This window comes from Engraulis encrasicolus, chromosome 2 (genome assembly GCF_034702125.1).
Source record: "Engraulis encrasicolus isolate BLACKSEA-1 chromosome 2, IST_EnEncr_1.0, whole genome shotgun sequence".
NCBI classification, from domain to species: Eukaryota; Metazoa; Chordata; class Actinopteri; order Clupeiformes; family Engraulidae; genus Engraulis; species Engraulis encrasicolus.
The window spans coordinates 38,649,029-38,666,388 of NC_085858.1; the positions used below are offsets into that span (position 1 = coordinate 38,649,029).

At 45.2% G+C, this 17,360-nt stretch overlaps 1 protein-coding gene across 1 annotated transcript; it reads left to right on the forward strand.

Annotated features, from left to right (window-relative positions):
- The first annotated feature begins 5,493 nt into the window (after positions 1 to 5,493).
- On the forward strand, positions 5,494 to 16,987 carry LOC134438567 (pyruvate dehydrogenase (acetyl-transferring) kinase isozyme 2, mitochondrial-like). The gene is made up of 11 exons (XM_063188164.1): positions 5,494 to 5,747; positions 6,072 to 6,213; positions 9,256 to 9,327; positions 9,620 to 9,804; positions 11,286 to 11,375; positions 11,558 to 11,635; positions 11,920 to 11,996; positions 12,130 to 12,228; positions 13,880 to 13,990; positions 15,008 to 15,121; positions 15,240 to 16,987. The coding sequence occupies exons 1-11, from the start codon at positions 5,630 to 5,632 to the stop codon at positions 15,381 to 15,383; spliced, it is 1,230 nt and encodes a 409-aa protein (XP_063044234.1). The 5' UTR covers positions 5,494 to 5,629; the 3' UTR covers positions 15,384 to 16,987.
- The last annotated feature ends 373 nt before the right edge of the window (positions 16,988 to 17,360 follow it).

Here is a 17,360-nt window from a genome sequence, read left to right on the forward strand (position 1 = left end):
CATTTCCTCAGTTCCTCAGTTCCTTCACTCTTCACCCTTCCTGTATTGGTTTATTTTGGGTCAGAACTAGTAAAAATATAAAAGCACATTTAACTACAAAGCAATGCGATCAGGAGAACTGTGTGCTATTTTTTTCCCATCATCTGTGGTTGCAAAGATTTACGAATTGAGTGTCAGAGGAAGGAAGTGTAAAGGTTATGAAAGTTCACGAAGAGCTTAATTCCTTGTGAGGCATTAATCCATGGCATTTCAGTGGTTAAAGGCTGATTTCATTAAATGCCTATTTTGGGGCTGTGTTCAAATATAGTGCAATATAATATAATAGAATAGAATAGAATAGAATAGAACAGAACAGAACAGAACAGAACAGAACAGAGAAGTGTTTAGGGCACTTATGCTTGTTGACTGTCGCAATGAGCCATTAGTAACACACGAGTGAACCAGGTGCAAAAGCAAATGTGTGCTCTGACTAAATGTTTATTCTGAGCCCTATCTTAGTCGTGCTCTTCCAGTAACTCTGCCTCTGTCAAGCACACCCCACCCCCACCCCCTCTGGACAGGCAGCCTGTGAGCTATCATAACACTGCTTAACGCTCTGAACATTGTCTGGCATGATCCACACTTCCTAAGAGTAGGGGTTCCCAAACTTTACCATGACAACCCCCCATCCCCACCCCCCAATTTCAAGTAGATTCCAGCTAACACCAGCACACTACTTTTTCTCTGCTCCACCTTTCACAACCAAAGTCTATGTCGGTGTGTCATTTCCCCATTCGAATAGATAAAATACAAAAACACTAACAGTAGTAATACTCAGAGATGCCGTAGATTATTATAATGCATTGTTTATTGAGAATATTGTTTGCCATTTTGTGTTTATTTTCATGTACATTAATTATCCGATTATTTATTTTGCTTTGCTATTCTTTTTCTTCCATCTTTCTGCAGACGCCCTAGCACCCCTTCACAGCCCCCCAGGGGTCCCCCGCCCCCACTTTGAAAATCACTGTCCTTAGAGCACACACTCGCTCCACTGGAACAGTTTGTCTCCAGGACTCAGTTTTTTTTCCCTCTTCTTTCCTCTCCTCTTCTTTTGCACTCTATTCTCTATCTTTTCTCCGTCTCTTCTTCTCTCCTCCTCTTCTGTGGAGAGGAGGGGGATCTGTGAGCAGGATGGGAACTTCTTGTTCCCTGTTGCTGATGTCAGAGTGTATTCCGATTCCTCTGAAACGCAGCACAAACACTCACTCATTCTTGCTTCACTGAATGAACCAGTGTCACAATCTGACTTTGCAAATGTTCACAGTAGTACATATTCCTATGACTCAAACCAACTCCACCACGCACACAGTTCCTGATGTGTTTGCAAAGAAAGTCACATATGGTGCATAGAGACTGTATTCCTTTTGTCATGTGGACAAATAACTTTCACGTGCAAACAGGGAAACCAAATCATACTGTAACTCAATAAGCCTTCTATTTACAAATATCCCATCATCCCATTCCATCCTCTTCTCTCCTCTTCTCTTCTTCTCTTCCTCCCCTCCAGTCCACCGCTTGTCCTGTTCCACTTCTCCACAAGTCAACAGTAAACAACATGCTACGGCACATTTGATTGTTATGGTGATATGATATGACATGATATGATATGATCAAGGCAACAGGTCGAGGCTCAGCCCTTTGGCCCGTGTGTGTGTGCCTGTGTGGGTGGCTGCAGTGCAGTACAGTACAGTCCTTGGTCCGGTGCCAGTCAGTCACGGCACTCCTCGTGTTCTTCAGTCGAGGGTGCCGGAAGGGAAGCTGGAACAATTGTCCCAGTCCAAGGGAGAGGAGTGGAATCTGAGGAAGACCGAGACGTCGAAACGTCATTGCCAATGAGTGAATGAATAAAAAGAAGAAATAATAACTTAAAGAAGAAAAAAATCCAAAGGAGTGTGCGAACCTTTTTGCAAAAAATACCCAGTCCAAGGGAGAGGCAGGGGACCCCAGAATTGGGTCCTCATTATTAGCCATTAGTAGCCATTGCATTGGGTGGTGGGGCCTTCTATTACTTTGTGCTGGCCAAAGCTGCCAGTGGCCGGCCCTCCTGCCAGGAAGAGAGGTTGCTATTAGATTTTGGCATGTGGTGCATGTACCGTATGTACGTGGACAGTCCATGGTGCCTTGCCAGATATCGTGCTGCTTTGTATTTAGTGCTGATGGTGCTGGGAAGAGCTTAGGACACCTGAGGATTCCCCTCACAACTGGATGCTTTTGGATTGTTGGTTGTTTGCTTTTGTCACACTGTGGAGTAATGCATGAAAATGAGTTTGAAACAAAGCCTTTTAAAATGATGCATACACAAATGAAATTGAGAACTGCTGTATATACACAACATGTTCCCCAAAATACACACACACACACACACACACACACACACACACACACACACGCACACACACACACACCAACACAAGGAACAGCGTGTCTCGTGCACTTCTCATCTGCTCCTTTTTTCCGCTCCTCTTTTTCGCCTCTCCTCCCTTCTTCTTTTCTCTTTTCTTCTCTTGTCTGCTTCTTCTCTCCTTTTTTCTGTGTTTTAGACTTGCTAGGATGAGTAATGCCCATTTTTCACGGATTTCCCCAAAGAGTATCCAATTAGAGCTGGGCAATGACGATATATATCATTATCGTGATAGAAAAATGTATATCGTGCCCTTTCTTCTCTCGTTTATATCGTGATAAACTATTTTTTTCAATTTCATAACATTTAATATCACATTTCATGTTGCCACTATACATGCTCTAAGTTCTTATAACTGTAAAAATCTGAATAAAAAGATTCATTTTAAAGAAATGTGGTTTTGCGAGAAAATAAAGAGAATAACTGAAAACATACGTAATTAAATATCGTGATATATATCGTTATCGTGATATAAAGTAATCCATATCGTGATATAGGTTTTTTTCCATATCGCCCAGCCCTATATCCAATCACTAGTTCTAAGTGTAATTAATAATTGAATACACCGGGCGCAAATGGGCGTTACTTGTCCTAGCCAGGCTGGGACACTTCACTTTGAGAAATGCCCACTGTAGTTGTCTATGAGGTGACTGGGAACTCCTTGTCCCCTGCTGATTGTGTCACTTTCTAATTTTATTCCTATTCCTCAGAACAGCAACACTGGTACAAGTACACTGTTGAGTCATTGTTGCTTGTCAGCAGGTTTCACAATATGACTTTCTCAAAGTAACATTCATATCTCGTTTTTTTTTTTCTTCAACAAATTTGACACAGTTACTGACAAACCTGTGCCTGTGTTTGCACAGGGCATACGGTGGCAAATAGCATCTCTATGCAGACTTTTTTCATGAGGCATGTGCCTTGTAGCTCAGTTTCATCAGCACATATACCATTTTGAAGGACCTGGCTGGCTTCAAAGGAATTTGTATCCATTACACGCACACTCACACACACACATTCACGTACACGCCACATACCGGTATGTTTTATGTGCCACGTAAAACAACAGTACAACAGCAAGTAAATGTAACTTTGTACACTCTCTATATATCCAATCTCCTGTTCCCTTACTTTCCATCTTACTCACTTTCTAGGAATCAAGAGTAAACATCAGATGTTGACTATCTCCGGTGCATTTGATTGTGAGGGTCAGCTAATACGTCAGGGTGGGGAATGGGTAGTTGGAGAGGCAAAGGGGGTCAGTTGTCCCAGGCCCATGGAGATGGGGTGGCCCGGAATTGGGTCCACATTAAGTTGTGCGTAATGAGTAGGGGGAGGGGGGGCAGCCAAAGCTGTCAGTGACCGTGGTCATGACGATATGATATGATATCAAGGCAACAGGTTGTTGCCTACTATCTGGCCATTGGCCCGTGATACGGTACAGTCCTTGGCCCAGTGCCAGTCATGACTCTGCTTACTAAGCTGGTTGAAGAGAGTTCGCTTTTGCTTTTGGCACGTACCGTAGAAGGCTTGCTTTCCCATCAACGGTACGCTGTGTGTGTGTGTGTGTGTGTGTGTGTGTGTGCGTGCGTGCGTGCGTGTGTGTGTGTGTGTGTGTGTGTGTGTGTGTGTGTGTGTGTGTGTGTGTGTGTGTGTGTGTGTGTGTGTGTGTGTGTGTGTGTGTGTGTGTGTGTATGCGTGTGTCCACGCATTCGTGTGTGTGTGTGTGCGTGTGCGTGTGTGTGTGCGTGCGTGCGCGCGTGTGGGCACACGTGTGTACGTGCATAGTGTGTGTAATGGATACAAATTCCTTTCCCACAAGGTCCTTCAAAATGGTACATGTGCTGATGAAACTGAAAGCTATAAGGCATATGCACAGACATGAATGCACACCTGCCTGCGCACACACACACTTTGGAATATGCATGTTCAGATATAGCCTACACACCCACACCCACACACAAACACACACACACACACACACGCACGCACACACATACACAGGCACACACACACACACACACACACACACACACACACACACACACACACACACACACACACACACACACAGAGACACACACACACACAGAGACACACACACGCACACACACACACACACACACACACACATACACACACACACACACACAAATACAAACACACAGAGGTTTTGGAAGGCCATGGAAAGAACAGTGTGCCCGCATTCTGTGTTTGGAGTAGGAGCCTGGGTACCATTGGCACTACAATCCCATTGAGGGTCACCGATAACTGGAGGCAGTGTACCGTGAACTCTGTTTTCTGGCTCGGAGCCATAACAAAAGAATTGTGTAATAATACAAGCACATTTTGTTGTGCGTTATTCAGTTATTCATATTTATTGTGCCATACCTTTCCTGCCATCAATATTTCTATATACCAGTAATCCGTTAAACCCGTGGATTATAAATGAAATGTATGCATGTTGTTAGGCCTATATAAATTCTGAGAAAGATATAGGCCTATCAACAACTGTCCTGCACTCAGCAGCCTACTGTAATTGGCCTACTAAAAGTTGAGAAGATATCAGAGAGAAATGTATTTCTTTTTTTATTATTAAATTTTAAACTATTATTTGTTCTTTCCACAAATACAGTGCCCATATTTTTCCCGTGGCAGCTGCCACGCCTTATGTATTCAGTTCTTGACTAATTACATGGTCTGTACACAATACTAACATAGATGCCAACACTTATCACCTGCTGCGGGCATGTGTCTGTACTGACACCAAAACATAAAGGCGGAACATATATCAGCAAGGCGACCTTGTTTTCGCGTAGCCCGGAGCCCTAACTTTCCATGCGGTCTTTTTTGACAAACACATTATGTAAATCTCGAATACCTTCCTTTGTCATGGCTGCATGCTCGCGAGGCTTGTTTACAAGAATTCTTAGCGGGAGTGTCCAGGCGCTGTGCAAGCGCGCGCGATTGGACCAGTTTTGGAATGGGCGTGAGAGAATAGGCGTTCCCCTCGCTTCCGATGTAAACTTTAAGACCTCGGACAGTGCCAATGCCTTCAGAGACTTGTATACATACGAGATTGACAACAACTGCAAGAATAGGAAAACTTAACTCTTCTCTTTGCACTGGGAATATTGGAATCATTTTTTATTATTATTCTAACGAAGGCGTAACTGGATTTGCATCATGAAGTTTGTTCGGTTCATCATGAAGAACTCTGCGCTGGCGAATGTGCCAAAGCACATCGACCACTTCTCAAAATTTTCTCCATCTCCTCTGTCAATGAAGCAATTCCTGGACTTCGGTAAGTTTGAGAGGCTTTTATTACATACATAGCTACAATGCTACGATCACATTTTCATCAGAAGAGATAGTCATCAATGTTTGGAGACGTGATGGTCTTGCCATTGTACTGTACTGGCAGTGTTGTTGTGGTCTAGCCCACTTGATGGTTAGTGAGCATTCCATACGGATGTTGATACATTGTCAACCCAATTACTGGCAGTAGTTCATGGCAATCATATCTATTTCCAAATACAATCCACTTGTTTGAATTTTAACGCACGAAAAGTATCCACATTCACATGACAGTGTCACTTGCCACTGACCCCTTTTCCATGCACCCTAGGTAGCACGAATGCATGCGAGAAGACATCCTTCGCCTTCCTGAGACAGGAACTGCCAGTCCGACTGTCCAACATCATGAAGGAGATTAACCTGATGCCTGACCGCCTCATCTCCACGCCATCCGTGCAGCTTGTGCAGAGCTGGTAAGCGCAAGCATCACTGACTGTCACAGACCTTATCTTCAGCCATGCTGACGCGTCAAAACAATGATGGGCTCTGAACTCTAAACATTTTATTTGGATATGTGTCATCTATTTTATTGTGACATATACATTATATTGATGTGATATGCATAAAGAGATGGTCGATGCGGGTTCGAGAAATATTTTTTTTTCCTAGATGAGGGCGCGTCTATTATGCAATGGAAAGTGGACGATATTTGCTGAACTTTGGCCTACAAAGTGCTGGCATTGTTTGACTGGTTGGACGCACAGCGGATTGCTGCATGGTGGCGTTTATGTTCACCAACACATTTGCAAAGAAACAAAGAAAGGAACTTGAGGCATGCATGGGGGACTTGTTGATCACACCGCTGACTGTATGGTGGATGTAAACATCCATGGCAGAGTCTGTATATGGAATCCTCACGAAACTGTAGAACTAGGACTCTCGTGTCTTAACTGTAAATGTGAACATGTTTAGATCCTACAGATGGTGCAGGAATATGTGTCATGCTGTCATTCACGTTATTTACACGTGCCCGACGCTGACCCGTGAGTTACACTTCCTTTTCTGAGAGCGTGTTGTACACAGGCCCTGAGAAGTGAAATCTGAAACCAGAGCTGCGCAGAGCGGCCTAGACCAGAGTTGTTTTTGTCAAACCACAGAAGCAGCCAAAGAGAACAGAACGTTCTAACGGGCGCTTGGCTTGTGTTGACTGTGTATGCAACCCGCCCTGACGGACTTGTACAATAGGAAGTTAGTAATCAGATTGCCTAGTGACACAGTTCTGAATGGTTATAGAAATTACTGTATGGTTAAGCACTGTACACTTATTCTACTAGTGTATTACAAAGATATTACCATTTATCTGTTTTGACTGCATCTGTTTGGTATCATCCACCCAATTCAAGAAGATAATGTGGCATACCTTGAAACTTTTTTTAAATCTCATTTTATCTCCTTTAAGATTATGTTAACTCAGTCAAGATAATGTAAATGAAAATTCATTAAGCAGACCATATCAATGCGAAGTGACACATCAACCAACGCAATCAGAGCAAGGTGCTTATTGCTTATCTGCTTACTAAGTCATAGTTGATCATTTTGTTTGTCAAGTTATGTATTTATTTTTGGGGGGTGGCCGGGTTGAGGGGGTAAGGGGTACATTAGCCTATTTCATAACCTTTACAGTAGGAGAGACCTGTGTTCCTGTGCTCTGGCTAGCTGGCTTGGCTCGCTCAGACGTGAGGAATGGGGGAGTGGGAGCCAAGCAAGGGGGCTTTCAGAAACACTGGCCTCTGATTGGTGGAGAGAGGGGGATGGTCGTCCCTGCTGATATCCTGTACGGCTCCATACAGCGCAGCAGAGGCCATAGAGCGAGCGGGTGGAGTAGTGGATTTGTGGGTGGCCGAGGGAGGGGGGGCTACAGCCGGTTTGATTTAGTTGTTTACCACAGTCTGGCAGACAGGCAAGCAGTCAGCAAGTTGGGTAGCCCATGTGGCCATGCAGCCTCCCAGGCAAAGGATGAGAGAAATAGCAAACACACAGACACAAGCACGCACGCACGCACGCACGCGCACACACACACACACACACACACACACACACACACACACACACACACACACACACACACACACACACACACACACACACACACACACACACACACACACACACACTTCACCACAAACCAATGCATGCATATTTGCATTAGACATAAAATATGGCTTTCGTTGAATTCTTAGCCTCTCTATTACATACAACTGCATGGACATAATGTTCACAATGCAAATCATGTTATCATATTCAGATGTTGAAATCCCCTGAACACTTGAAGCGCTATCTACAGTAGCCCACATCTATACACACCTAAAATTGAATTTCTATCCATGAACACTGCACACCCACACACACACACACTCTCTCTATATAGGGAGTACAGTTGATTGGAAGCCGAATGTCCACTTGTGCCAGCACATGACTTGTTGAGTTGCGGTAATAAGGTGGCGTGTCAGTCTGATTTGTGTGCTGGACTCACTGCAGTGTGCTGTACCGCGATGTGCTGTGCCGTGCTATGTTGGCAGGTGAATCTGCAGGGCTGGTCACTACTGAATGGACAGAGAGTTTGGCGCAGTGCATGTTTGTGTGTGTGTGTGTGTGTGTGTGTGTGTGTGTGTGTGTGTGTGTGTGTGTGTGTGTGTGCTATGAATGGGTGGACGAGTATGTGGGGCTGTGTGCCTGTTTACCTCGTAATGGCCCAGGCCTCGATAAACAAGCGTGGATGGCATGCCGGTTGGATGGGGGTGGGGGGCTTGTTAGATGAGAAAACGTGTGCGTGTGCGTGCCTCTGTGCGTGGTATGGGGGGTGGGGGTGGGGGTAGGTGCGTAAATCAGTGTGTATGTCAGTGGGGGGGGGGGGCTAGGGGGTCTCAGTGTTGCCACGGGTAGGTGGCCTGGCTGGCTGGCTGGTACACAAACACTGGAAAAGTACCAGTGGAAAAGTACCCCCTCCTCAATGGCCGTCAAATGGTCAGGCCGCCGCTGCCAACAGTGTGTCTCTGCTGCCAGCCCAGTCTACCGTGATGGTCTGTGCATCCCAGGCGAAAGGGGACTGGGGGACAGGGGACATGACGAGATGAGAGGCCGTAATGGTCTGTGCATCCCAGGCGAAAGGGGACTGGGGGACAGGGGACGTGACAAGATGAGAGGGTGACAGGGGACAGGGGATGACAATCAGTCATGCCACTGCTGAATTTATCACAGGTGTTCCCAGATGAGAAGGGGGTGGGCTTGGGCAGGGGGGATACTGGAACTGGGGAGGTGACAGACAGGATGACGAGAAGATGACACTAACTCATTCCTCACATGCACAGTATGTGTGTGTGTTGTCACAGGTATTCCCAGTTTGGGAACAGGGGGACATGGGAACAAGGGCACATGGGAATGGCGGAGGGAGGGGGTGACTAGCAGATGACGCTAATTCTCTGACGCTAACAAACTGTCTGTGTGTGTTGTCACAGGTATGTCCAGAGCTTGATGGAGATCCTGGAGTTCCTGGACAAGAGGCCTGACGACCACAGGATTCTAGATGCGTAAGTGGAGCTCTGATCACGCCATATCAGTGAACTTATATAAGTACTTGACTACCGCTACCATGTGTGTCCACCTGGCAACATGCTCTTCTATTAGTAATCAGGTGCACTATCTCTATTTTAAGGCTTCTGCCACACTGCTGTACACTGAAACACACACACACACAACTTACACTTTCCATACAACCACACATTCAACATCCACCTTTCCCACATTATGCCACCTCTATGACACCTCTATGACACTGGTGACTAAGACCCACCTTTCTTAATTATGTCACCTCTGCTGCAGGTTTAACGAGGCGCTGGTGACCATCAGGAACCGCCACAACGACGTGGTGCCCACCATGGCCCAGGGCATCATCGAGTACAAGGACGCGTTCGGCCAGGACCCCGTCACCAGCCAGAACATCCAGTACTTCCTGGACCGCTTCTACATGAGCCGCATCTCCATACGCATGCTCATCAACCAGCACAGTGAGTCTTGGGTCCATTGCTTACGCTTGATACGTTTGCACGAGACATTTAATTCAGAATTAACTGACTTTATTTCTGAATAAAGTTTTTAACTCCGCTTTGAAAACGTGTCATGTAAACACCTCAAAATTCGGAATTAAATGAAAATTCAAAGTATGCGACAGAACCATTTAATTCGGAATTATTCATTCGGAATTAAAAACCTAATGTAAACGTAGCAAATATGGACATGTGAACATTTCACCCCTTCCCCGTTTTTTATTTTTATTTTATTTTTATCATTGAGCACAGTCTGGCTCCAATGTTGCTGACCATGTGGAAAGGGGCCCAGGACCCAGAAGTCACAATACCCGTTACTGTGGTTTATCAAGAGATTAACAAAACTAAGGGAGAAAGAAAAGAAATCCAGAATCAGTGGATGACCCTGATTAGGTAACGTGCGTAAACCCAAGATGGCATTCACGATTAAATGATTAAAAATGGGTCATTTCCTTTCCAAGCCAAGCGAGACGTTAAAAAGTGCAGGCTGGTACAGCCCTGTTGTGTAACATCAGTAATAGCCTTGGCTGCCTGGTGTAATAAGTAACCCTCGACATGGTCTTTTCCCTACTTTTGGTGGACAACAACACCACATCCTAGTCCATGGTCCATTATTCCGTGACAGAACACCAAGTAATATTTGTACGCGATCCAATTTGCCAGTCACTTATTTTCAAATGTTTTTTTTTGTTGTTGGCAGAGAAATCTGTTTGCAGTTAAAACTCTGCCAAGCTAGCATTTTATTACCCCTCTCTCCTCTCTCCACGCACTCCCTTGCTGAGCCAGCAAAGGGCCTGAGTCAGTTTTATATAACCCATTAAGACCTTTGACTTTGAGTGGTAGGAGGACAGAGGTAGAGTCGGGCAGCAGGCCGACACGACAGACAGACAGGTGCTGTGTTGAATGAGTATTGAAGAGTTGCTGTGCTGGACAGAAACCAGCCCTGATGCAACCACCCCTTCCTCCTGTTCCCTGGCCTTCTTCCCCTGTTTGCCTAGCCTAGCCCTTTTTGGCCCCATATCAGCGGAACTTGATCTAGCCGCCTCGCTACAGTACGTGGTGACTCAGTGCTGTTTGCGAGCTGGACTGGAGGTTAGCCAGCCCAGCCGCCGCCACTGCAAAAAGTGCGGCAAAGCAACGCAAAACCCAAGCCAAGCCGAGCCAAGCTGGTTCAGTCCGGCTCACGTCAATCATTTACCCCCTTTTTCCCTTGGCACAAACACTGGGCTGGACTCTGACATAACTACCTGCATGTGTGTACACTACTACGGACAGCAAACTGACCCTCTGACCCCTTGTCTATCTCTCTCTGTCCCCCACCCCTCCTCTCCTCTCCTCTCCTCTCTTCTCTTCTCTTCTCTTCTCTTCTCTTCTCCTCTCTTCTCTTCTCTTCTCTTCTCTTCTCTTCTCTTCTCTTTGTTTTCCTTCTCTTGTCTCTGCAGCTCTTATCTTTGATGGAGCGACCAATCCAGCGCACCCCAACACCATTGGCTGCATCGACTCCCAATGTGATGTCACAGAGGTTATCAGAGGTGAGAGATTCTCAAGGGGAATGAGCGAAAACAACACAAGCACGCTGCAGTTTTTTTTACACTTCATTGACATGTCATTGCAACAATCAGCTGCAGAGTCTAGGGATGTATATACTAAAGTCATTGTTATTCACATGTGAAGCGCACAAGCTGATCTCTTGTACTGTTGTGTGCGGCCACAGATGCCTACGAGAGTGCCAAGATGCTGTGTGAACAGTACTACCTGGGGGCGCCAGAGCTGGAGCTGAGGGAGATTAACGGTAAGAGATGCTGCTTCAGAATGAAAAAGCGTAATTCATAATAAACCCTTAACTTGGAAAGCATCCCTGTGTTTTCGTATTTGAATACATGTCCTGGCTTGGCCTTGTAAAAGCACACTCACATACTCAAGCTGTCAAACAAGCTTTTGTCATAAAGAAAGATCATGTTTACCTTAGTTTTGCCATTGTCTCTGTGGTTGTACTGTACTTGTTTGGACTACAGTCGGCTACATGCATGGGCAGGATGAACATTTATGGCTGTTCTTGTTTGTTTTTCATCGCAGCAAACATCAGCAAGGAGCCAATCTACATCTCCTACGTCCCCTCCCATCTCTACCACATGCTGTTTGAGCTTTTCAAGGTAAGATCATCAAGACTTGAAACAGTTGCCATTGTTGAGAGCACCACAATATCACCAATAAGTATCTGAGAGACATGTAAACACATGAATATGATAATGAAAAGAAAAATAAATGTTTGTTTCACGTTTGCAGAATGCCATGAGGGCAACCGTTGAGACCCATGAGGCGAGTAAGAATCTTCCTGCGATCAGAGTGACGGTGGCTCTCGGTGGTGAAGACCTTACTATTAAGGTGAGTCGAAGGAGCATAAACAAATCGTCCGCATTCAAGTAGCCCACACAATTTGCTTGCCCTAAAACAAATCATATTGTGATTAAGGAATGGAGAAACAAACACCACAGCCTAGGAGGATATGTCTGTCGTAGACATGTAGTACACTGTGATCCCATTCTTAAGCACAACGTTTTATTGTGAAATCCATAAGTTGTGCTTGTTTGACCTGGAATTCCAGTATAATGCTAGCACAAACAGCCCTATTCATAACAAAACAAGGGCTGAATAGTATATGTTTTGTGAACATGGTATTCCAGCGGGAAGGAGGGCCTAGTTTGCATTGCAACATGCATTTTTTATTATAAAACACCAAAAGTGTTGAATATGCAGTTCATTACAGAGTATTGTAGATTGCGAACTGAATAGCATCTCTTAGCTATACTTGCTAACAACCAAAGCGGATGCATTCCAGAGCACAACGTTGACACACACTAGCGAGTCGTGACCTGCGGCATGTCTCTCCTAATGTGGCCAGTCAGGCAGTTAGCTGCTACGTGCGGTTCCTCAGATCCCGCCATTAGATTGACCTAGATCGGCCCAGGCTGACCGGCCGGCCGGCTGCTGTCGCCTCGCCTCCACTGACACTAAACCAACTAAAAGAAATCCTTATGTAACCCACATCCCACTGTAGCGGGGACTTGCCACCAGGCTGAGCGAGCGGTCCAGCCGTCCAACAGTACTGTAACAAGCAGCTCTGATTAATCAGATTGGAGGGGGAGCACGGACAGCCGTAATTAGAAAACGAAGTTAGCCTGGCACAGCCGCAAGCTGAGCTACAGCCACAGCCACAGTCACAGTCACTGTGGGCCAGGCAAGCCAGCCCATGGCTCTAATTGGGACCAGAGAGGGGACATCAGGACAGGGGACTAAGGCTAAGGATGACTGGCCACTGCGGCGGTAATTCCCTTAAACACACGTACACACACACACACACACACACAGACACACACACACACACCGGAGACTCTGCGCATGAATACATGACTCCATGGTCTCTGTACTACAATAGATCCCCATAGATCCCCTTTAGGCTAACCCCAGCAGTTCAGAGCAGTCTGTCTGTCTGTGAACTCAGTGAACGGTGCACTGCATTGACTTCCGATACTGAACCTGCTGCTCTGTCTGCTCTGCTCTGCCCTGCCTACTGCACTGGTGGCGGGGGGCAAGCTCAGGCCATTAGTTACTACGCGTCATCATGGAGCTTGCACTAGAATGGAGGAGAATAAATAAAAACACATTAACTTATAAAACCTTAGTTTGAGAACGTGAGTGTTATGATAGCTCTCTGGAGTCCGTCCGTCAAGGATTTCGTGTAAAACACAAGCAGTAATGAGGACGATTAGCCTACTCGAGTCTCGCTAAAAATAAAAAAAAGCTGCAAATAAGAAAAGGGGTCATAGGACTTAGTACTGAAGAAGGCCTTCATTGTGGCCAGAAAAAAAATGTTGCTTAAGTTTATCCTGATCTAAAACGAGCTAGCTCAACACACTGCAAGCTTTGTTCCCAATAAGACAATGAGTGGCTGAGGTCTGCTCTCCTCTCCTCTCTTCGTTTCTCTGTAGCTGAACAGAGTGTTTCATGTGTGCTATTTTTTCCTGTCTCCCTACAGATGAGCGATAGGGGTGGCGGTGTGCCTTTCAGGAAGACTGAGAGACTCTTTAGCTACATGTACTCCACAGCGCCAACACCAACCGTCGGGGACCGCCACAGAGCTCCATTGGTAAGTGGACGCAGAAACGCACACAGGAGAAACGCACACAGGCAAAACGCACACGTAGCTCATCCTCCGCACGTACATGGACACATGCACTGACACAGATGCACTGTCATGTCACGCACTAAACGCACACACACGTGCACGCACACACGGACGCACGCATGCATGAGCGCGCGCACACACACACACGCACACACACACACCCACACACACACAAAGTGACTCAGAAAACACACGTAATGCATGTGCAGCACGTAAGCACATGCACTGATACAAATGCATTGTCATGTCACGTACCACACACACACACGCACGCACGCACACACACACACACTGTTCCGTCACATAGCCAGACATACGTAGTATACTCACCATACGAGTCTGACCAAGCTTTACACAGCTTATACGGCCTTACCTGCTCTAAGCCACGCAGGCCGTGTAGAATAGGACAGATTAGTCCACTTCTATGGGTTTAGCTGAACGCCACACACAAACACGCACACGCACACACTGGCACGCATGCATGCACGCACACACACACACACACACACACACACACACACACACACACACACACACACACACACACACACACACTGTAAGCTGTAACTGTAAGCACGCAAAACCTCCACACTTTTCACACAGGTAAAATACATACATTACACAGGGCTATGTTATGTCATATCGGGGTCAAGTAGTAGACTACAGTAGTATTGTAAATTAACTGTTGCCTCATTGGTTCTTTCCATAAAATCGAACCCGGATCACCAGCATAGTAACCCAGTGTCCTACCACGGCAGGGCCAATGTTTTTTTTTTTTTTTTTAATCTAGATGTCATATTAACCTTTAAGAGTGTGGGTTTTTGAGCATTCTATAAAAAGAATGCGTTCTATAACAATGCAAGATTCTACAATTCCATATTGTATTGAATGACGCCCAGAATTCTATAGAACTTTCACTGCCCGAACATTCCCGTCACACCGGTTAATGTTCTGTACTGTTTGCTTGTCCCCCCTCAGGCTGGCTTTGGCTATGGGCTGCCCATCTCTCGTCTCTACGCTCGCTACTTCCAGGGAGATCTGCAGCTCTACTCTATGGAGGGACACGGCACAGACGCAGTCATTCACATGAAGGTAGGCCCCGCATTCACACTCTCCATCACCAAAATAAAATAAATAAAACAAGAGAACATACATTTTAAATAATATAATGTAATGTAATGTAATATAATATAATATAATCTTCCTCCAGGCTCTGTCCACGGACTCTGTGGAGAAGCTGCCGGTCTTCAACAAGACTGCGCTGCGTAACTACAAGGTGAACCAGGAGGCGGATGACTGGTGCATCCCCAGCAAGGAGCCCCTGAACCTGGCTCTGCACCGCGCCGCCAAGTGAGCCCATCCCTGGGGCCAACCACCTGTGTATGCCATAGGGACATGGCACTTATTGGTCCAATTGAAAAGAGGGACAGGAGAGAAAAAAATGACAGATGTTGTGGCGAGACCTGTTGGGGACCAAAGCAGCGACCAACCTGACCTGAGCTGACCTGACCTGTTGAGATTAAGGGGTTCAAGGTTGGCGCTGGAGCAGACCAAACATGCTTGCTGGAAAGCTCTGGAAGCCTCTGGATGCTGAAGAGCCCGCCCGTCATCCCCGCGGATGAATTGGACACGGTAGCCAACGGAGGAAATACGCTCCCTCCCGTCCCGAGCTGCTGCTACAGCTGCTGCCGCCTGCCTGCCTGCCGCGCAGTGCTGATTCGGAGTGGAATATCGCGGAATATTGCGGAGTGTCGAGTGTGATGTGACGGCACGCTGTGGCAATATAAAAGTCTGGAGACTATAATTGGACATGGCAAATTGTTAAAATGTGATAAAAGCACCCAGTATGTGCAAATATCGCACAATCAGAAGAAGAAGCGCTCCCCGAATGGCTATGACTGGCTAATCAGAAGTGGTTGGGGAGTAGTACACTGAAGGATAGAAATACAGAAGGTTATACATCAGAAGAGAAAGGCAGACAGAAGGTGCATAAGGTAAATGTCAGTCTGTACTAAAGGTTACTGAAAGGAAAATGACTGGGAACAAGCATTGAAAGTTAATACAGAAGGGAAAGCAGAAAGTTGGGTAAATGATTGTAAGTACGACTGACTGGAGGTTATAGGATGTAAGGTTTTGACCTAAATATATTTCAGGATATAGTAAGAGCCATTCAAAGGTCACATCATTGCAATGGCCCATTGGTTACTGTTGCCCTACTTGCCAAAGGTGACCTAGTTTGCCAAAGATGTTTTATCATTTCATACAATCATCACGGTCATGGATACATACCCTGTAAACAAAAAAAAACAGCCATATATTTCAAAAGGTCTTTATATTTTCTTTTTTTCATGCTGGCTCATTTTTAAAAGGTTTACCAGAAGCTCAGAGGTTCCATCAAAGCACTGTGTTGATCAAAGACCACTGCTAAGCAGATTCCTTTGCTAAAACGCATTTTTTTCCTTAGCATGATTACTGAATAGGTGATGATTTTTGGGTTGTTTTTTTCCAGAGCTTGACTTGACTTGAATTTTTGAAACCATTTACCCTGAACACCAGGATTGTTGTATCTGTAGTTCCAGCTCTGCATTTTATGCAGATGAAAATTATGTTAAGCAACAAAATGTAAGAACTTGGAGGACAATGCTTGAAAATAGTTTGGGTTTTTCAAACATAGAGGTGCCATACCTCAGTACCATGACAACTGGCATCAGAACAGTCACTGGAGTGATGTGATTATTTTCAAACATGGGTCCAATGCCATTTGGATTGTTTGTTTGTTTGTTTGTTTGTTTTGTAGCTTCCTTTGTTTTCATTTTTTTTATTTTGTTTTCAGAACAAATGACAGTATTGTGTGTTATTACTATTGCTTGTGTGACACAAATTCTGTAAAACAGCTTTATTTTTATACCCACATCGGAATGAGAAATAAAACATTTGAAATGTTTGAAGAATTGAGAATCGTGTCTCGTTCCTCTTTTCTTTATTTCTTTAAAGGGACACTGTGCAGGAAATGGTCAAAAAAGGTACTGCAACTATGCTGCTTATTGAAATTGGGCTGCCTATTGCCAAATTTGATATTTACATGAAAGTTTACTAAGTATTAAACAAATATTTTCTAGTATGGCCTAAGTACAGTCATTTTTGCAGCTAAAAATATCTATTTCTGGAAATTCAAATGGCGGACCATGGAGAAGATCCCCCTTTTCATGTATGAAAAGTGCATTTTTTCCAATCATAATGAATACTTAGAATTTGATGGTGGTGGTAAGTATTAATGAAAAAGGTAACATTAGTGAATGGACAGCATGAATTCAGGAAATAAACAACTAAA